The following is a 23637-nucleotide window of genomic DNA, read 5'->3' as shown; positions in this document are numbered from 1 at the left end:
TTATTACCTAAACCAATAATAGAATTTCAAATTAAGAAATGAATAAATTCTCTCTAATTAAGAAATAAACTATTTTTAATTAACAAATGAATAAATAACAAGTTTTCGGTTTTTAATGAGCTAAGCTATAAAATCTAAAGTTTATAAAAGTTTTTCATGTTTTAATTTTAAATTTTTGCCTTTTAAGCTTAAGAAACTTCTATAGTATGTTTAAACTTTTAAACTTTCATATGTTGTTTAGTTAATCATTTACATTATATACTTGATGTTCCGAAAAAATTTAAGTTATAATTATAAAAAAAAGGCTCAAGTCAAATATGGTTCAGTCTGAAATCAAAACTCCATTATCCGATCACATAAATCGATTATCCGATCACATAAATCGATGGCAGTTTCTACGCTAACGCTTGGTATGTAGTCTTTATTCTTTCAAATTTTTATATTGTTTCTTACCAGGGCCAGATTAAGACATTTTAAGGCTGGGGCTGTAAATATAAGATGGAAATCTATATTTACAGCCCCATCTAGTGGAAAAGAGGCTATACTTAAAAGACTATACTAAAGGGGTCATGATCACCTTTATTTTGATTAGCTCCCGACTTCAAATCTGTTGCTTGTTTTTGTCTGTCTCAGGGACATCTTCAAAAGCACAATATTTAGCGTGTTTTTGTAATCGAGTAACAAAACTTACAATACTTTCTCATTTTGCTTTGTGCTCGTAAAAATGTGACGTTCATACGTGATTTTTTTCTTAGTTTGAAAAACTGATCAAATTTTTTACATATGACATTTTATTGATTGTTATCGTTTCCTTTAAGAGTTTTGTATATTTCTTTTACTTTTTTCTCTGCAATACTAGTGCCTTATTTTGTGAATCTTCTGTAACTTCTGTCTCAGATTTAAAATCAGAGGGGTACCCCCTCTGATTTTAAATCTGAGCATTTTTACAAAAAATGATTATTGGTAACATGCTTATATTAAATTAAGAATAATGGACTAACTTTTTTTTTGAAAATCCATATTGTTGCCATGGTAACCACAAAATACCCCTAAAATGACTTTACGCCGGCCAAAATACAAAGAAATTGAGTACCTTTACATACTGAACCATAGTGTTGTTATAAGGCAGGTCTATGATATGAGTGGAACAGATTTTTCATAACTTTTTCTCATCACCACAACAGGACGACTGAAGTTTAAGGTCAAATTTTTTATTATTTTATTGATCCAAAACTTTTTTTTTTTAATTTAAATGAAATCCATTCTATTCATATCATAGAGTATAATATGGACAGCACTTCATGAAAATTTCATTAAAAAATATCATACCGTTCTCCAAATATATGGGCTGGCGTCCACAAATTGCTATTCTGAGAAAAACTCGATTAAAGTAAAAACATTAAATACAGTAATATTTTATTCATAAAATAGGTAAAAATAATAATCCAAATTTTCAAAATCCACCAGGAACATACAAGTCACCATCTTTTTCAATTATTTTGTCATTTTTTTTCAACTTTTTGGCATGTAAAAATTGCCGTCTTGACTTATTATCTGGGTATATTCGATATTCAGCATTTCTTTTTCTTTCATTATTTAATACTTTGCATCCTGCATTCATATGAAAGCCTGGTTCCATGTTCAGTTCTTTAAAAATATCAAATGATGCTTTTGCTCCAATATTAAAGTAAGCAACAGCATCATATACACCGATTTCTAATTGGGTAAGCGAGACAAACGTTTGTTTTGGTATACAATCCCAAATCATTCTATTAAACAATTCATTAGCATTTTGTGTTTTGCTGTGCAAACATTTTTGTAACTCACTGTCTTTATTTAACTCTTCAAATATATATCTCACTTTCATAATAACGTCCATTGGTAAACCCGGTCCTGGCTTATATGTTGTTGTTTTATTTATTTTATCAGCATTGTATTTGCACCAGCTGTCTGAACCAGTAGGGCAGTGTGGAAAATGTAAACTATTATTTTTCGATGAAGCCACATGAAATAGCGATGCTAACACTCATGCATTCATTTCCTTTAGGTTACCTACATTTTGTCTGATTGCAACTCCAACAAAATTTTGTAAGCGATCGATTGTCGCATCTGTCAGACGCCCTTTACTACCAAGGCCTTTTTCTCTTTTTTTTAAATTCCGCAGCCGTGTTCCAACTCTCTTTTGATAATGTCCAATGCATTCCAGCTTTTCAACTTCTATATCAGGGTATGTATTTTTAACATTCATGTAACTTTTACTGTCTCCATCACCTAAATATTGAATATATCTTAACTGGCGATTATCAATAGAACGCTGAAAAACGCGTTTTGCTCCTTCTGGCTCCATACCACCAGCAGAACCTTGGTAATTATACTTACAAACATGAGAATTTCTCCATTGTGCAAAAGCATTTGGATTAAACTTTTGAAGGTCTTGATTAATACTACAACCTTTACAATATCTAGACATGACTTCAGCATCTAACACTTTGCCACTAACAGTAGAGATAACAGAAAAGACTCCATTCAGTGATGAATATCCTCGTTTGTGCCATGTACCATCGCAAGATACACAAATATCAGTTGAAGCCAAAAATGTTTTTTGCAATTTTATTTGCAGCATTTATCATTGTTTGTTCTGCTACAGTTTTAACAGCTGTTGCAATTATTTTTAGTAGTTTTTAAAAGTTTTTTTAGTCATTGGCTTAGGTAAATTCATAAAACTTTTTTATGCTTGCATATCCATGGCCCAATAGTCGCATGCAATAAATTATTCGCTTATTAATATTAAATCCTTTTTTATTATTATCATTAAAAAAGGTGTAGAACTGATGAAGAAAGTTGCAATCTTTTTTTTGACACTTAAGATATAACAAGGAAGATAAACCATGTCGTTTATTATATCTCTCACCTAATGAGAGTGTGGGACTACCACATTCTGGACACAGAAAAGAACTAAAAACAGAAACCAAAACAGCAACATCAATGATACGATAACCAGATATACAAGGTTTCGAAACAAATGTATCTTCTAAGTCTTCAACTTTTCGAGACAAAGCTCACAAATTAAGTGAGTTTTCATTATTTTGTTCCAAAACACAAGTGCTGTTAACAGCATTTAAATTAATTGTTGGCAACTCAATACTAACATTATCAGAAACACTATCAATGTTCACAGATTTATTAAGATTTCCAATAAATCCTTTCCTTTTACGGTGAGTTTGTGTACGTTGCTTCACTCGACAATCTTTTTCCATTTTCACTAATAAAACTAAGCTGATAAAATAACACTATAACTGATTTAAATTGTCGTACTTGATGTAGCAATCTTTACAAAAATTCTTGAAAAATTCATAAAGAAGCTGTTCAAGTTGTACATAACAGTTATAACACACATTAGGGTTGAATAAAGGTAAAATGTAAGATGTATACAGTTAAACATGTGCGTTGCTATGGCGTTGCTAGGGATATCACGTTAAGACAGTTTATTTAAATAGACAAATTAAGATTATAGGTTAATTTGCTACTTTTAAAACAATTTTTATAATCATACACAGGTAAAAGTAGTTAAAAACGATTTTTTTTTTTTTTGAAAATATTGAAATTTTAAGGGGGGATAGCCCTTTAAATACAACTCAAAATACAAGAATGATCAAGTTTTCTGCAAGAATGTAAGTAACGGTAAAGTTAAGAATGAAACTTGAATAGTATACTACATCTCTGTTAATTTATTCGTATCGTCTCCTAAGCTTGCAAGAATGTGATTTTAACAACATACAAAAAGACTTTTTTCTAAAGGCCTGGGGCTAAACCCCTATCAGCCCCCGCTTCAATGCAATCCTGTTACCTCCTTATTTTCACAAAACTCCAAACCGAACGTTAGCGTAGAAACTACCAATTATTCAGGTGATTGGATAATTGAGTTCTGATAGCTTTAGTAAAAATCCAGCATTTATTTCAATTTTCAAGAAATACCAACTATACAACAAATACCATCTATACAACAACAAAATAAACTAATTTATCCGTTATCTGTGAAGTAACTATTTTTTTAAAACTTTGAGCAGATTTACCAAAAATTAAGATATTTTAACTTTTAAAACAGAAATTATATTCCTAAAATTTTCATATAAATTGGTTGAGCCGTTTTTTAGATAGTTGTGCCTGAAGAATAAGAACACGGGTCTTGAGAAAATGCACAATAAGTTAAAATTGGGATAAATTAATAGAGTAAATTAATAAAATATAAATTAATAGAGCACATTAATAAAAAATTTTAGTCAGCCCATACAGATTTTGTTCTTTCTGTTCAAGTTTGTCAGATTTTCATGCTTTGTTCATTTCTTGATAGTTTCTTCTATTTTTATACTCTGGCATGAGGGCTCTTCTCCAGTTCAAGTAATTGCAAACAAAAAAGATATAATCCTGGTATTATATTAAGTCTATCAAATATAAGAATACTAGACTTTAAACCTATATTAGAAGCTCCAATAGAATCATAGAGTCCAAATTTTAGCTGCGTAAGCAAATCTGACCGATATTTTAGACAATATCATTGAATCTAAGCTTTCATTTTGGTTCTGTGTTTTTCCATTAAGTAAACAATTTAAATAAGCGTCTGAGGTAGTTCTATATAAATGGGTTTTAATTTAAGTACAAAATCAATAGAAATACATGGTCCTGGTTTATACTTATTGGTTCTATTTGCTTTAATCCAATTGTATTAACATCAACTGTCCGTACCTGTAAAAGTAATTGCGGGTTTTGCCAATTACTTTTGCTAGAAGATGCTACATGAAACAAATTTGCTAAGGCTGGTGATATTTGATAATGCAAATACCAAAATAATTTTGTAATCAATCAAGTGTAACATTCGTTAAAAAATCTTGGTTCTTCTTGGTCAATCTGGCCAATCTACATTTTATGATTTCTCTTTTGATTGAGCCAAAATTCCCATTCCTTAAAAGGAACTTTGGTGGAACAATGACAGTTTAACCGGTCCTTGATACCACAATTAACACATTTGCAAGGGAAAAAGTCAAATATTTTATTGAACGAACCAATTTGGCATTGAAACGTAGATGAATTTCTCTTTTCACGCATCTTAAACAATAGAACAGTGAGTAATAAAGTGAGTGAAAAATAAAATTAGAAATAGGGCAATGTCAAATATGGTTTTAGTTAAATAAAGTTTGAAATATTCCATTTGAATTAGTGGTGAATTCGAACTACGTAGCAAAACGCTATTTAAAAAGTTTAAACAAAAGCTGCCCCCTTAGATGTTGAAGAAAGCTCGAATTTTCATCGTTTTCTTATTACTTTCATATTATAGCAACTTTTTGTAGCAGTGACAATAAATTAAAAAAAGAATTACCCACCCTAATATGTACATCATTTTTGTTAACATTATGTACACCAGTATTTACACACTTTTCTTGTTTCCCAAACCATAAAAACATTTGATTTTTAGTCGAAAATTTAACTCTATCACTACTATATTATATATTAGACTTGTCTATTTTACTTCAATTGTGTAGAAATTTGAAGCTTGAAAAGATTACATATAATACATGGCTGTAGAGATTATTATATTTAATCCGTGGCTTTAGAGATTGTAAAAAATATGAGTGACAAAACTACAAATACGGATGGATAAAAAAAACCCGGCAATAAGCTAGACTAGATGTAAAATTGAGCATAAGTAGTTGTACAGAAATTTCATTTATTTTATAAAAAAGTAATTTTTGAAAAGTTTTTACCATTTAATTTCTAAATAAACTTAATTTTAAATTAACTAAAAATAAATCGAAAACAATTTTTTTGAGAGGCTTTTTTACGAGCAAAGAAGTATAAAGGTGTATCAAGTGAAGGAGTTATTATTGTTTTATATTCTTTGTTTATTTATGCAAATAATCGTGGCAGGAGTTTTATATAAAATAGCAAGATTTATGTGAAATTTTTAATCCATGTTGTAATAAAATAAACTTTAAAAAAAAATTATTCTGAAGTTTTTACAATCTTTTGAGCAAAAATATTCAGCTGTTTTTTTCTTCCTTTGTTCTTTGTTCTTCCTTTGTTTTTATCAATTTATTTCAAAAATTTAAGTTGCACCAGTTATTGCTCGCCGATCACTTGAAGATGTACTATCTAACAGAAACTCGTTATTCCTAATCTATCGCCGCACTAATCTTTAATGCTATTGCTGTTGGTAAGCGAGGTTGTTACTGTGAGGTGAGGCATCGTTGGTATAGATTTTGAAAGAAAGGGACTATTACAATATCAGTAACTATCACCCTAAATCTATCCTTTCTACCTTTTTTAAAAATATCAGAGCGTATTATGTACAATAGAGTATAAAATTATCATGAATTCAATAATCTTTTATATAACTATCATTTTGGTTTTAAAAAAAATAATTCCACTGAACATGCAATCTTCTAATTTGTATAAGAAATCTCAAATTCCTTTCAAAGATCCCAATTTACATTAGGTGTTTTTGTTGACTTGTTGAAGGCTTTTGATGCTGTCGATTATGAAATCCTGCTCGAAAAGCTAAATTACTACGGAATAAAGTATATAACTTTAAAATGGCTTCAAAGTTACTGATCAAACCGCAAGCAATTTGTTTTTATTAACAACTATAACCAAAGCCAGCTTCTAAATATTTTCTGTGGTGCTTCTCAAGGTTCTATCTTACGGCCAGTTTTGTTTTTAATCTGTATAAATGATATAAATAAAGCCTCAAACTTAATGAGAATCATGATTGCTGACGACACGAACTTTTTCCTGACTAATAATGACATATCCAAACTCTTTCCTGCAATGAATGATGAACTTAAAATTATATCTACTTGGTTCAAATGCAACAAGTTAACTCTTAACATTAATAAAACCAAATGGACTCTTTTCCATTCGCTCTCTAAAAAACGTTATTTAATACAAATTTGCCCAAAATATTTATTGATGAAGTCAAAATAAAAAGAGATTTTCTTACTAAATTTTTAGGAGTGGTTCTCGACGAGAACATTACATGGAAACTGCATATTGACTATGTATGCTTGAAAATATCTAAAAGTATTGGAGTCTTATATAAATCAAGATCATATTTAAACAAAAAAGCCTTGACCCAACTTTATTACTCATTCATTCACACGTATATAACTTATGCCAACATAGCTTGGGTTATAATGCCTTTATCGCCGTCAGAAGCATGCAATACGATTGATTGATTTTGCGGATCGTTTTACTCATTCCAAACCATTATTTATGGAGATGAAAATAAATATTTACAAGCTCAATGTTTATAACATTTTATGCGTTATTTACATGTGGAAAAATGATTTAACTTTATCTTTATTTAAAGAACTTTTTTCTCTAAACCTAATTAAGAAATAATTACTCAGAAATAAAAAGATGTTGTAAATGAACCAATTTGTAGAACAAAGTTTAACAAACTTTGCATTACGTTTCGAGCACTATATCGTTGGAATAAAATTGTTATACCTAATTTGATATATCTAATACTTTTCCAAGCTTTAAAAGTAAACTTAAAAATTTTATTCTATCTATTGATTATATATTTAAATACTTTTTATAACAACCAAGTATTTGTATTTTTAATTGTAAGACTGTTTTGTTTTCTCTATCCTATTATAAAGAGATGTCTTACTGCGTTTACTTTGTATATATATTTATATATGTATTTAGATATTTGCACGTTTATGAGTTCTGACGTTAAGATCCAACTTTTTTATTATATATAACTTTAGTGGTTTGATTTATATTTTCAACTTATATCACGATTTGTTGTAATTTTTTTGTCTTGTTTATGTATTGATGTAACATTTTGAACGCAATTTCCTTTTTAACTAGCAAAATGACACCGATCTTGTAAACAAATGCGTGTGCGAAATTACCAAACTTTACTTGTATCGTTGCTTACGCAACGGCGTAATTTTCCAAAGCCCTACAATCTCAGGTCTACAGTTTTTGATTTATTTCAAACTTATAGAGAAGCAAACCTTTTCAAACTAAACATAAAGAAAACCAGACTTTTGATCTTTGAAAAAAGTTTAATTTCCATCAACATCATTTAAATTAACAACTCCTATAAATCTCCAAAATAAATTAAAATATCTTGGTTACCAATAGGATAACTACATAAACAAACAAACAAAAAAATAGCTGCACTTCAAAAAGCAAGTTTAATAAACCTATATATAAGTAAATATAAATAAACGTGTAACTTAGTTTCTACATGTTGCACTTGGTTTGGTAAACAGTGGAGTTCGGTTTTTCGATGCGTCATCTTTAGTTCATTTGTATAGTTTAATCGTTGTTCCAAAGCATATAAATGGCCTTGAACTTCCTAAATAACATCAACAGTTGGCGAAAAAAACTCATAAATTGTGGACCTTATGTCGTTTATAACAAGCCTTTATTACATATTGTTTACAACTTGGATTTTATTTATACTTCTTTTTTTTTGTTTTTGTTTTTTTGTTCTTTTTACTACATTTTAAATAAGCATTTCTTTACAATATTTAAAATACAAATATATAATAATAAAAAAATATATAATGATCGTTGTTAAATAATAAAAAAACGCCGGGACTCGAAGAAGACCATACGGTTTTGTCGTTGAGTACCGCTAAGAAATGTTCGTGTTAAAATTTATAAGATATTAACAAGATAAAAAATAAGTTAACGAAGTAAGAAACTTAAAATATTCCGTTACAAATACAAGAGACATTATTACATATTACTGTTGTTAATGATACATGTATAATTTTTATAAATTCATCTTTAAATAGAGGGTAAAAAGGAAGATCGCTTAAAAAATATCAGAAGTATATTGTTAAATCTTGAAAAGTAGTTACTTTGATGAATAAAATCCTCAGTAAAATTTTTTTAAACTATTTTATTCCATAAGAATGGTCCGCGATAATCAATACAAAATTTATTAAGATTTGTTTGAAAAATGGAGTGCTTAATAAAATTATCATTACGTAAAATGTATTTATTTTTATCTTTTGATGAATAGAAATTATGGAAAGAAATCGGATACGAATTGGTTTTACATTTAAACATAAAACAAAGAATATTAAAAATATTAAGCTCATATATGTTAATTAATGTTTTTATAATAATTTCAAATAATAATGGCTTTAAAATATATAAGACGTGCTACATGCTTCCGCTGACAATAAAGAGGCTTAAGTTTATTTTTATTTGTACTACCCCAAGCAATGTTTGCATAATTTATGTGACAATGAATAAATGAGTGATATAATTGTACTAAAGTATTTTTTTTTAAACATTTCTTGCATTTCGTACAATATTCCAATACTTTTTGAAATTTTACTTGATAAGTTTTTTTTGATGTGATTTTTCTACGTAAGATTTTTATCTACACAAACGCCTAGGAAGTTGGTTACTGTTACTTGTTCAACTTGTATACTGTCAATAACAAGATAAAACATGTTAATTTGCAGTTTATATTTTTTGATAAGAGGATGGAAAAAAATCCATTCAGTTTTATCAATGTTAAGAGACAATTTGTAAGTCTTAAACCAGTCAGATAATTTAATTAACTCAATGTTCATGTAATGAAATAGAGTAGGAATGCTTTTGTGTGACATAAACAAATCAGTGTCATCAGCAAACATAATTATTATTAAATCCGAGGCTTTGTATAGATCATATGGGAAAAAAAAATTTATTTTAAGAATTATTCATATATCAACATGTTACTTTTATTACTAATATTATATCAAATATCCATTTTGTTTATATATATCAAATATCCATTTTATTTAAATTTACAAAGTAAAGTCCATTAAAAAGATATTAGTTCAAGTGATATTTTATTTGACTAAAAGTGTTTCTTTGTTGTTTTTTTATATTCCACTATTCTATTGAGCATTTCAAAGTTCTCACAAAATCTTTTGAGAATTTATAAATCAAAATCACAAACGTGTTTTACAACTACACACTAAAAGTTAAAGGTAGAAATTTTTAGTTAAGGTAGGATATGTGATATACCCTTAGTAAGGTATAATTTTCTACCTTATAAGGTAGAAAATTATACCTTTAAGTTAGAAAATTCTATGAAAAATAATTGTTTTTAATATAATTTTCTACCTTAAAAGGTAGAAAATTATACCTTACTAAGGGTATATCACATATCCTACCCTAAGGTAGAAATTTCTACCTTTTTTTTTTAGTGTGTACGGTAAATCGGTAAACGGTAAATCTGCTGGACATACGGTAAATCGGTAAACAGTAAACCTACTAGACATCACATTCGAAGGAATGTTGTACCATAAGGCTGTTCAGTTGATAATATCAGGAGTTGATTTAATGCTCAAAAAATGAATAAATAAGTTAAATTTATTCTGGTAAATACACTTTGATATCTCTTAACTTTTAAACAAAGAATACATAAAGCTTTTGCAATATTTCGAATTATTGAAAAACGATTTTAATATCGTTTTCTAGTTAAGTTTGAGTTTGAGTTTATGTATTTTAGAAATCATTTTGAATTTATATATGCATATATTAAATTATGTAGGCATATATTAAATTTACATATTTCGATGAGAAAATGCTGAACACTTCCATGCTGAAAGAAAAGTCACTTGTGTGCCAATCATTTATCTATATTAAATTTCAGTTTGTAAACACTATCTTTAAACGAGTTGACTGATTCACCACTTATGGCGTCTAAAGGTAGCGTGTTCCATACATTGGCGATGTGATTAGTGAAGAAATTGAATCTTTCTTAGCAGTTTTTTGGCCTTTGACGTTCAAGTCGAAGATAATGTCCACGCAAATTATATATGGAAATCGATGGTGCATAGACTTGAGGGTTTTCAAAAATGATTTGATTAATACCTTTTGAAAGACAATTTCTAACTGATAAGGATAAAAAACAAAAAGATGGTCCTTAAGTTAAAAATATATATATTGATAACCTTGTAGAAAAGCAACCTATTGATGCTTATAAAGCTGGATTTTATTTTATTTAAAAAATATGTCTTTGACTTATCTATTTGTTTAATGGTTGTTAGAACGTTTTTGAATTTGTCTTTTTTGACTTAATAATTCCTTCAAAGTGCAATTTTTTGATTTTGTATTATTTTTTCAAATTGAAATTTTAAAGATGTTTTCTTAGAAGTTGCTTTATTTAACTCTTTGCTTTTAAAACATCTTTAAATTCTAAAAAAAATAAATATGCAAAGCATTTAAAATTTGATTAATTGAGTTACATAACAGTGCAAAAGCTATATAGCATTTGCAGCCTTATGTAACAAGAAGGAGTTAGCAAAATCAAAACAATAAATTCAAGAAGCTCTTTTGGATATTGGAATAGTAGTTTTTATCAGGAAGTTTATTTTAAAGTCTTGAAAGACATTTTGAGTGTTAAAATCTATTGAATTGGCTCTGGATCATTCAGAAGTTAGGACACTCAAGAGCTTAGTTGGGATAACTTATGACGGTAAAATATTAAAAATTTAAGATGGTATCCATGGTATTCAAAACTAAAATCTTTAATACTCTCGATTTTTTTTTTAAATATGAAAAAAAATACAAATCGAAGAAAAAAATTCTTTTAATAAATAAAAAAAGCAATTTTAAACTGCTGAGTCAGCAAAAAAAATTTACAAAAAAGTGAGGTATGTAAAACAACCGTTGCTTAAAAAGTAATCAAGCTAAAAGTTTTACAAACTGAAGAAAACACATTGATAAAGTGCCTGAATTAAAATTTTTTATATTTATATGTTTTTTTAAAATGGCTGCTATATAAGAGAATTTAAAATGGCTGCTATATAAGAGAATTTATAATATATAAGAGAATATATAAGAAAATTAATATATAAGAGAATTTAAAATGGCTGCTATATAAGAGAATATTCAAAAAATTTGAATTATAGTTGACAGGGAAATACAAATTTTTTAATTAAAAAAATAACTCTGTTAAAGATTCTAGTTCAGGAACTACTTTTAAGTATAGTAAACAACTTCTAAAAATTTAAACTATATGCGGTTCCAGAGATTTCGTTGTTCCAAAATTACTACATTCAAAAAAATTAAAAAATGATGAAAAGTGCAAAAGGTAGATAAAAGATAATAAAAAGATATTATTTAATTCTCATGAAAATGCCAATCAATTATGCAATTGTCGACAAACCACCTTAGGCCCACTCAATGGAAAATGCCTTACAAAAAATCTTATTTATATTTTGCAACGTAAAAACTCACCAAGAAGAAGAAGGATATTATTACATTGGGCTTACTGAGAAAACCTTCAAAGACAGGTGGTATAAATATAAAAACTCTTTTGTTTATGAAAGTAAGGCCAACTCCACTGAACTTTCAAAAGTTGTGTGAGAATGAAAAAATAAAGCTGTAGAACCTATATTAAAATAGAATATTCTTGATTAAGCCTGATGGTAAATTTCAAAGTTTACCATCAAACCTGATCGTAAATTTTGAAATTTATGCTTGACAGAAAAATACCACATTATTACATCACCATTAAATTTGCCTAACAAACGAACCGCGCTTGTGTCAAAATGCCGCCATGAAAATAAATTTCTAATAAAAAGCTTTAATGTCATCAAGGCAGACATAGCATTTTTTGTATATAATTTTTGTCGTTAGTTTTTTGTTGTTATTACATCTGATGATCGCTATTGCGTGAAACTTTTAGTTATGTAATTGAAATATATCTTAATAATTATTTAGTTTTCAATATATTATTTGCTCTACTAATTATATAACACGCTGTATTGGGCACTCTTACTGGAAATATTAACACAACTCCTACAATAAAAATAAAAAATAAAAACTTCTATACTTAAACATCTTTACTTAAATGAAAGTTGCTTTTATGATTTTAACTGTGATTGTTTTTTAATTTTGGAATTTGCTTTCAAGAGATTTGTTGTAAAACTCAAGTACGTTTAGAGTGGAAAAAAATCCAATTTATTGTATATAATATTAACATGTAAAATGACACTTTCAGTCTGTAGACTGTCTACTATAGTTTTTTATATTTTTTTTTTTTTTTTTTTTTTTGCATTTATTTAGCCGTACAAATATTTACCAGTTCCGTGTTTTATAATATATATAAAAATGGTAAGGACGAGAAGAAGACAGGTTTGCCTAAAAAGTCCCTAATATGTTGTAACTAAAATTAAAAATTAAAAATGAGAGAAAAAAGCAAAATGTTTCAAAGAAGTTTATATAAAATGCCAAATAGTTTAATAGAGTCTTTCGAAGTTATTTTAATAAAAGATAAGGAAACAATTTAATCTCAATAACATGAAGATTAACTTACGGTCATGCCATGCTATATACATTCAAATTTCAAAGTTATTCATTAAAAGAAAACTTTAAAAATTCATTCAAGAAAATAAAAACCAACAGCAACAAAAAAAAAGAAAACATGAAAAAATGAAAACATAAAAGTTAATTTACAATCAAAAGATACTACACACACACACACACACACACACACACACACACACGTGTACTTACATGTATGTTATGTGTTATGTGTTATACATATACACATACATTCTGTATGTGTACACAAATACTTACATATACACATACAGAATGTATGTGTATATGTAAGTATTTTTTGCGCATGTACACATATACATATATAGATACATGGGTACATAAATCCTGTAAAACTATATAATTACTTTTCATAATATAATTGAATATAATTAAAGACTTAAGACCTTTCCAGACAAACAAAGTATGCATTAATAAATAATTTTCAAATATAATATTATTATAGATGGATTTAAAAATAATTCTCTCTTTGTTTATTATTTAAAAGTAATAGTTTTAGTTTTTGTTTAAACTGTTCAAGAGTTGTAAGTGTTTTAATATCATTACTAATTATCTTATTTCATATATTAGGTCCTCTAATAGCTATTGAGAACTTATTGAGAAGTTATTGAGTTCCTTAAAACATCACCAGTCAATTATTTTTGTTTTTAATTGCTTTTTTATTACATGACTAGGATTTGCTAATTTATTATAGGTCTATATTGTTTTTTATATTCTATTTTCACTATTTTTATACCAATTTTTCAATTTTCAAGTTGCATCCATTTAAAAAATTTTCTTGTGGCCCATTCCGGGACCTTAAACAATAAGTTTAGTCAATTTACCCAAAAATATCGGTACAAACTATAAAAATGAATCATAATGCATTATTAAGTGCAAAATTTATTGAATATTAATCTTTTATGCGACACAAAGATTTTTTTTACTAATTTTTGCAACAATTTAAGCTAAAAAATTTTAAAATTACTTAAAGCTGGTAGCAAATAATAAACCAAAATAATAACAAACCAAAATAATAACAAGCCAAAATAATAACAAGCCAAAATAATAACAAGCCAAAATAATAACAAGCCAAAATAATAACAAGCCAAAATAATAACAAGCCAAAATAATAACAAACCAAAATAATAACAAACCAAAATAATAACAAGCCAAAATAATAACAAACCAAAATAATAACAAACCAAAATAATAACAAACCAAAATAATAACAAACCAAAAATAGTAAAATAAAAAAAATAAAAGCCAAAATCCCACTTTTTTTTTAGTTAAAATGTCCCAATACGGAAATCATCTTAATAATACTGGTTTAACGAGAGATGGATTGATAGATGGTAATCTGTAAAAAAATTCTCCGATAGAGACAAATATGCTTAAATTATTATTTTTTCTTAATTTGAAAACCCGTTTATAAGTTAGTAAATTTTTAAGGCTACTTTTTATCTGTCTCTTTTAACTAATTCTGTTTTTAACACACTTCTAAATGTGGAGTGATCAGGATTTATATGATGTGTCAGGATTTATATGTGTGTATAAACTTTTAAAAACTGTCACAAAAAGTCACTACAAACTGCATAATGGTTTAAATCTAGTGGAGTGACAAATGATAATATGGTGTGAGGATGGAGACCCCAATACGCAAAAACAATGTAAAATTGTAATTATATACAATGTTTTTTCTCACGCAACTTTTTTAATGAACTTTTTATGAGCAGTGCATGTTAAGAGGCAATTTTAACCTAAAAGTTTGTTGTTCTTAATCTACACGTGCGGAAATGAAATTAAAATAAGCTAAAAAAGTATCGAATATTTTCATACTTAAAACCACACCAAAAAATGTTATCGGAGCGGGAGTTACAAACTTGTTAAATAAAGTTTAGGGAAAGGGGTCTCTTAAAAAGTTACAATTTGTAGAGGATCAGAAAATGGTAAAAAAGTGAATAAATTAAATTCTAATAATTTTTTTTTACTTGCATATTTAGGAAATATGCAAGTAAAAAAAATTATTAGAAAAAGACAAAGGAATGACTAAAACTTTTAACAAATATCATTTTTTAGCATTTACGGTTAAAAAAGTTTATTTTTTAACATTTACGGTCATAGCCGTAAATATTATTTTACAACATTTACGGTTATATAGATATTACGGGACTGCATGCCCGTAATTTCTATATAAAAAAATGGAAATCCCTCTTTAAAAAAGTAGGAATTATTACAGGTTGTATCATTCATCTCAAAAATATCCCAAATCGCTACTAATAAAAGATTGTTCTAATGCATCTTTAGTAAATATAACTTAAAATCAAAGCAAAATGTTTTTTGAACAAGGAACTGTGGCAGTTCGAATACGTAGGATTGTAAAAACTAGTTATAAACTAAAAAAACGGGATGATCTTTGAATTTAAAAATCATCTGATTCGCTTGACTCATCTCCTCCTAGCTGCAACAAAAGAGTTTTAGGCAAAGTCTTGAATTTTTCTAAGATTTTAGGCTGTTTTTTCTGAGCTCTATTTTTTTGTGACAAGGACTGAATGAGCATGTCACTAATGTCCATAAAGCACATAAAAAAGTTTGAAAATCCAGCGATTCAGGAAGTTCCATCCCCAAAACCTTTCTGCCAATATAGCTCTCCTCTGTACATCTCAATCTCAATTTTCTAACTTTATCTCCAAAACATGCTGCATGTGCTGATCCTCTAATAAACTCATTTCTGATCCTATCCTTCTTCGTCACTCCAAATGAGAATCTTAACATCTTCTTGCCATCCACACCACCCTGCTTTCACTCTCTTCTTTACCTCTTTTTCACTTCCTCCATTACTCTGTACCCTCGACCCTAAGTAGGTAAAATCGTCGACCTTCACCAAACCAACTCCTTGTAACTGGACCTGTTTGCCCTCTCATTCACACACATATACTCTGTTTTACTCCTGCTCACTTTCATTCCCCTGCTTTCCAAAGCATACCTCAATCTTTCCAAGTTTACCACCACTTTCTCCCTATTCTTACTACAGATCACAATGTCATCAGCAAACATCATAGTCCAAATAGGACTTCTGTCTAACTTCGTCCGGCAGTCTGTCCATGACAATTGCGAACAGGAAGGGACTCAGGGCTACTACATGATGTTATCCTACCTCCACTTTAAACCTGTTTGCCATTCCTACTGCACATTTCACTGCTGTCACACTGTTCTCATACATATCTTGCACTACTCTCACATACCTTTCCGCTAATGGAGAAGAATAGGGAAGGACAGAAGGAGCTACTAATGTTGCTCCTTCTGTCCTTCCCTACTTCTCGATTAACACTCTCAGAGCAAACATAGGATCTGTGGTGCACTTAGCTGGCATGAAACTATACTGCTGCTCACAGATCTCTACTTTTCATTTAAGCCAAGCTTCCACTACTCTTTCCCAGATTTTCAGGCTGTGACTGATCAACTTTATTCCCCTTTAATTACTACAGTTCTGAACGTCGTCCTTATTCTTGAAAATTGGCACCATTATGCTATGTCTCCACTCCTCAGGCATCTTCTGACCTTCCAAGATTCTGTTAAATAATCCTGTCAAAAACTCCACTGTTATCTCTCCCAAATTTTTCCATGTCTCTACTGGAATATCATCAGGTCCAACTGCCTTACCACACTTCATTCTCCGAATTGCAGCCCTTACTTCCTCCTTGCTCACTTGGAGAACCTCCTGATTTACAACCTCTGTCTCTTCTAACCTTCCTTCCTTATCATTCTCTTGATTCATCAGTTCCTCAAAATACTCCTTCCACCTTCCCAAGACACTCTCCTCACTAGATAACACATTTCAATTTTTATCCTTAATCATCCTAACCTGCTGCACATCCTGCCCATCACGGTTTCTGTCTGGCCAATCTGTACAGACCCTTTTCCCCTTTCTTAGTGCTCAACTTCTCATTCAGATTACTGTATGCTTTTTCTTTAGCTTTTTCTACTGCTCTCTTTGTCTTGCCACACATCTCCTTGTACTTCTGTCTACTTTCTTCATCTTGCTGAAAATGCCAATTCTTTTGAGCCAACCACTTTCTCCACGTCTTTCCACCACGTCTCCTTTTCTATCTTCTTCTGTCCTGATGTCACACTAAGTATCTTCTTAGCCATATCCCTCACTATATTTCACGTCTCATCGCAGGTATCTAGAACACCACCACCCAGTGCCTCATCCCTGAACTTTACACAACAGTCCTCATCCTTTAACTTCCACTACCTGATCTTAGATTCTGCTCTCACTCTCTTCTTCTTCTTTACCTCCAAAACCATCCTACATATCACCATCCTATGCTGTTTAGCTACACTCTCTCCTGGTACCACCTTGCAATCACTAACCTCTTTCAGGTTTCTTTTCCTACAGAGGATATAGCCGACCTTTGTGCCTTTTCCCCCACTCTTATACGTCAACCTGTGCTCTTCCTTTTTCTTAAAATAAGTGTTAAATACAGCCATCTTTATCCTTTTAGCAAAATCTACCACCATTTTTTCTTCTGTATTCCTTTCTTTAACCCCATACCTACCCATCACCTCCTCGTCACCACTGTTCCCTTCACCAACATGTCCATTAAAATCTGCTCCAAGAATCATTCTCTCTTCTATAGGAACCTGCAGAACAACTTTTTCTAACTCTCTCCAGAATTCTTCTTTCTCCTCCGTATCACACGCTATCTGAGGAGCATAAGCACTGATGACTTTCATCACCACCCCATCAATCTCTAACTTTACACAGATCACTCTGTCACTTACTCCCTTTACCTCCACTACACTCTTACTCCAATTCTCTTCCTGTCGACACCATGATAGAAGATTTTGAAGCCACCACCAATGCTCCTGGCCTTGCTGTCCTTCTACCTGGTCTCCTGTACACACAGTATGTCTAACTTCCTCCTCTCCATTGCATAAGCTAGCTCTCTCCCTTTACTGGTCATAGAACCCACATTCAATGTACCCAATTTAACCTCCACCTTCCTGCTCATCCTCCTCTCTTTCAGCTTCAGAGCTCTCTTCCCCCTTTCCTCCTCCTCCTTGTCCCAACAGTAGCCCAATTTCCACTAATGCCTTGTTGGGCAACAGCACCAGAGGCGTTTGTTGTAAACCCGGGACCCGACCAATACGGTATGAAATTCCTATTGTTGATCCGCACCATTTGATTTGGCGCAGTTTTTACACCGAATGCCTTTCTTGAAGCAACCCTCCCTATTTATCCTCGATTGGGACCGGCACTAAAATACACTGGTGTATGCATCCTAGTGGCTAGGCTCTATCCCTTTAATAAAATTTAAAAAAATTCTATCCCTTTAATAAAATTTTTAATTTTTATAAAATGGCATATTCACCATAGTTGTAAATGTCTGAATACCTGCATTATCTTTACCAATATCACTATATGCCATAACTGTGCAATAGTTAATTCCATGCAAGCTTACTATTTTGAGGAGGTATAAATTGAGAAAAAGTATAAGAAAACTTGAATGCTGAATAAAAACTATATTCTATAAATAACTGAAAACCCATGGTGTTCATTTCCAACATGTGTAAGTTTAACAGGTGAGTTACAGTCAGAACAACGCAAAAACTCCGTAAATAAATCTTTCATGAATAAATATAAAAAATCTAAGTCTTCAGATGTATTTTTGTTTTCATTTGAATTGTTTTTAATTAACATTTTATATCACTAAATTACTCATAAACATTGTAAAAGTTAGGGTTATTCGCCGTAAACAAAAACTTACGAAAATTTCGCATTTTTATCTTCCGTATTTCAAGTTGCTATTGCGGAAGTTGTACTTGCGCAAATTCACTATCCGTAACGCATTATACGAAAAAAAAAAAATATATTAATTTCGTAATAACCATTTACGAAAAGAATCTTGCGAAACAGGGTGCGTATTCACCAAACTTTTGTAACTTTTGCGCAGCTCAACTAAGGTTGAAAAAACATGAACTTACGGAAATCGTAAGTTCATGTTTTTTTTTGCTATTCACCAATGTTTCGCAGCATTTCCATAAAGTTAGGGTTGCGCATGAGTTGCGGTGAACTTAAGCAAAAACTTACGCAAAAAAACAACCAAGTTGACTTTTTTTTTGAATGAACCAAGTTTTCGTAATTATATAAAACAAACTTTTCTAATATTGAATTCATAAATTTCTAACTAATTTGAATTAGGGATTATTATTAATTAGTATTTTTTACAATCTAATAAAATGACAATAATATTTTTATAAGACTCTGCTATAAAAACTAAACACTTTTATTGAATATTTATTTAGTAAAAAATATTACTACAAAGCTAGGAAAATAATTTTAAGTAAAAAAGAGATAGAGAGGGGTTTAGAACTGATTATTCTACAAAGAATAAATAAATTTTGACAATTGTTTAATATACAATTAATAAAAACTATACAAACTTTCATTTTTTTCAATCCTAAATATCAAGTAAATAGTATTTTTTTTAAATACAAGTAATTAAAAATTCATATACTAATTTGACATTAGCATGAGCATAAGTTTGGAGTTTGCAAAATGCTTAGACAAGTCATAAATAAAAAATAAAAAAAATCCATGTAACATTCAAAAATATATTATTGCCTTCGATTTAAAAAACAAAGCTATAATTAGAGTACTTTGTTCAATGCCAAGTCGAAAGGGTTGACCTTTGTTAATTCAGCCTGAACATAGTGTACATCATCTTCATCACTGTCCTCAAAGTTTATGTCATCTGGAATTTCTAACCCTAAGCCATTGTAAAGGTTTTTCAGCAAATTACACACAATATATATTTTGCAATATATACTTTGGGTGAGCATATGTTTGGAGCACTAAAGTGCTCCACCTCTCTTGTGACCTCCAACGGTTTTTGAGAAAATCAAAGGATTGCTCCACATCACTATCTACTTGAAATTGAGCCTTATTGAAATATATTTTCTCTGGTGTAGTTGGCTGATTGAATGGTGTAATCAAGACTGTTAACAAGCAAAAAAGAAATCTGCATTAGGATTACATTCCACAATCTTTTTTAATTTTTATTTTTTTATTTTAGGTGCCCCAAGAAGTCCTAACGGTCTTGTCACAGAGCACCGCGGAAGTGCATTTAACCAGGAAGTTCACGCCTCCTTCCTTACCATGACGCGAAAATATGCCCAAAGCTCGTTTCGAACCTGGATCTCCTGCATATAAAGCAAGCGTTCTAACCACTGCGCCACGGCCGCACGATTTAAGAAATAGAAAAAAATGAAAGCTTTTATCAAGGATACCGGATATATCAAGGATTGATCAAGGATACTGGCATCTTGAATTCAAAAATTTAGATGCTAATGTTTCATACAACAAATTTGTCGATATTTACAATAAAGGTCTTATATATTTCATTCCAACAATTACAAAGGGAGTTGTTAAAAAAAAAGCGCTATGGATGAACTCTTACTTAAAAAAGTTAATTAGAAAGAAAAGAAACCTCTGGAGAAAATGTTTTCATAATCGTTTTTTAAACAAAGGAAATGTATTAGAATACAAGTCAATAAGAAATAAAGTAAAAAAAGAAATTAAGAACCAAATTAAATTATATGAAACAACCATCGCCTTAAACGTTAAAAAAAACTCAAAAGCAATTTATGCGTATATAAACAAAAAATCAAAAGTTAAAGAAGGAATTAACGCATTAAATGTAAACGACAAACTTGAAACAAATTATTTATCAATAGCGCATTCCTTAAATAACTATTTTAGCTCTGTTTTCACCAATGACATTAGTGACAATATGCCATTCTTTAAAAATAGGACAAACATTATTTGTGATGACCCAACATTTTCACCGGACACAGTTTATATAATCCTGAAGTCACTAAATCCAAATGAATGTACAGGAGTAGATGGAAATCACCCATTTCCTTTAAAGTGTTGCACAGATGCGTTCTCACTTCCTTTATCACTTTTTTTTAATAAATCGTATGACACTGGAATAATTCCATCGATGCGGTTAAATGTTAATATAACACCATTATTTAAAAGTGGAGATAAGTCGGAACCACCAAGTTATCGACCAGTATCACTTACTTCAGTTATAAGTAAAGTAATGGAACGTATCTTAAAAGCTACATTTATGTCGCACTTAGAAAATAACAATCTCTTGACTAAGGAACAACATGGATTTTCTAAAAAAAAAAACTGTTGCACAAACCTTATAGAATTTATGGATCTAAAACTCAAGCAATGGAAGATAATTTACCAGTAGATATCATTTTCCTAGATATGAAAAAAGCTTTTGATTCCGTGCCTCACAACAGATTGTGTCTTAAACTAAAAAGTTATGGATTTAACAAAAAAGCAGTTAGATGGTACGAAAATTTCGTAAGTAACAGAGTGCAACGTGTCGTCTGCAACGACGGATTTTCAAATTGGCCTCCAGTTACAAGTGGAGTACCGCAAGGGTTTGTCTTGGGTCCGTTTATGTTTATTGTTTATATAAACGACTTACCTAATGAGTTATCAACGAACTGTAAAATGTATGCTGATGATATTAAACTAATTAACATAATTAGATCATCTTCTGATATAGAAAAGACTCAAACAGATCTAAACAAATTAATGACATGGTCACAATTATGGCTATTAAAATTTAATGTCAGCAAATGTAAACGCATGCATATAGGTAGCAAAAATACTAGGCATATATACACAATGTATGATTCAGTGCTAAATAGAGTTGAACTAACAGAAACAAAAATTGAAAAAGATTTAGGAATTATGATTTCAAACGACTTAAAATGGTCTAGTCAATTTAGTTATGCGTCTGGTAAAGCTAATAAAATGTTAGGAATAATAAAATATTCATTTAAAAACTTAGACATAAACGCATCTAAATTGTTGTACACCTCTCTTGTAAGACCGTATCTAGACTACGCAAATTCAGTGTGGTGTTCTTACTTAGAACAAGATAAAAAAAAATTGAACCGATACAACGTAAAGCAACACGAACAAAATGTCTTCAAGGGAAAAACTATGAAAGTAGACTAACCTACTCTAAATTAACGACTCTTGAAAAAAGACGCAAACGTAATGACTTAATCCAACTTTTCAAAATAGTAAAAAAAATAGATAACTTAACATTGGAATACCCACCAGATTTAATAACATCCAATACGAGAGGTCACAATATGAGGTTTCATAGACAATTAATTAAAAATCCAAAGAGGTACTATTTCTTAACAAACCGTGTTATTAACAGCTGGAATAATTTAGATCAAAACATTGTAGATTCTAAAACACTTAAACAATTTAAATCAAAGTTGGACTTATTTTTAACATAAATTGGCTGTTAAAGCCTAGATTACCTAGGCTCCGTACATTGTCATTGTACATGTACACAGTTATTATTATTAAATAAATAACTTTTGATAATATCTCTGAAAAAGGAAAAAAGCTATTCTTAAGTAAGACGTCGATAAATCAACTTTTTCAAACTTCATTCGTAACAGTCAATTAACAACAATCATATTAAACAATTAATAACCAAAAGATTACTCTTTTTTTGTTAATTTTTTTTTGAATTGACGAGTAATTTTTACCAATTACTCTTTAAAAACTCCCAGTTACTTTGAAAAAAGCCTCATTGATATTAGCATTTTTGAATCCGAAGAAATCGGGTTGCTCCTCAATATGATTGGTTACAAATCATTGTTAATGTGTTGACTACCTCTATTTGTTTTTATACAAATGAAATTTTTGAACACATTCTACATTATAGTAATCGTTTAAAGCAACATATTGAGCTTAACGCTAGGTTTGATCTTGACCAAATTAAATAAAGTTCCATTTAAACTAAAACTAAATAAAGCTATTAAAACAACTAAATAAAGTATGATCATTAAACTTAATGAGACATGTACCATTTAACAAAAAACTGTGAATAGAATATTTATAAAGATATAGTTGCTTTTTTATTAATACATACAGTGTATTGTTAATATTTATAAAGATATAGTTGTTATTTTGTCAATATAATAATTTCATAATTATATATATATATATATATATATATATATATATATATATATATATATATATATATATATATATATATATATATATTATCAAATCATAACTGCATCATAACAACATAACATCTTTTAGAATATATAATACTTCATACTCTAAATAACATATAATATACTTTAATATCTTATTTTATATAACAATGTTACTATTATTTTATATAAGATGTTTTGTTATAATAATAATATAATAAC

At 29.5% G+C, this 23637-nt stretch overlaps 1 protein-coding gene and 1 long non-coding RNA gene across 2 annotated transcripts; both read left to right on the top strand.

The window, feature by feature from the left end:
- The first annotated feature begins 237 nt into the window (after positions 1-237).
- Positions 238-7851, top strand: LOC136077682 (uncharacterized). The gene is made up of 2 exons (XR_010637183.1): positions 238-410; positions 7708-7851. It is a non-coding gene; the product is annotated as an uncharacterized LOC136077682 (long non-coding RNA).
- Positions 7852-21149: 13298 nt separating this feature from the next.
- LOC136078559 (uncharacterized) lies at positions 21150-21623 on the top strand. The gene has a single exon (XM_065794336.1). The coding sequence runs from the start codon at positions 21150-21152 to the stop codon at positions 21621-21623; it is 474 nt and encodes a 157-aa protein (XP_065650408.1).
- The last annotated feature ends 2014 nt before the right edge of the window (positions 21624-23637 follow it).

This window comes from Hydra vulgaris, chromosome 03 (genome assembly GCF_038396675.1).
Source record: "Hydra vulgaris chromosome 03, alternate assembly HydraT2T_AEP".
Lineage (NCBI taxonomy): Eukaryota > Metazoa > Cnidaria > Hydrozoa > Anthoathecata > Hydridae > Hydra > Hydra vulgaris.
This window is presented reverse-complemented; position numbering and strand designations above follow the sequence as displayed.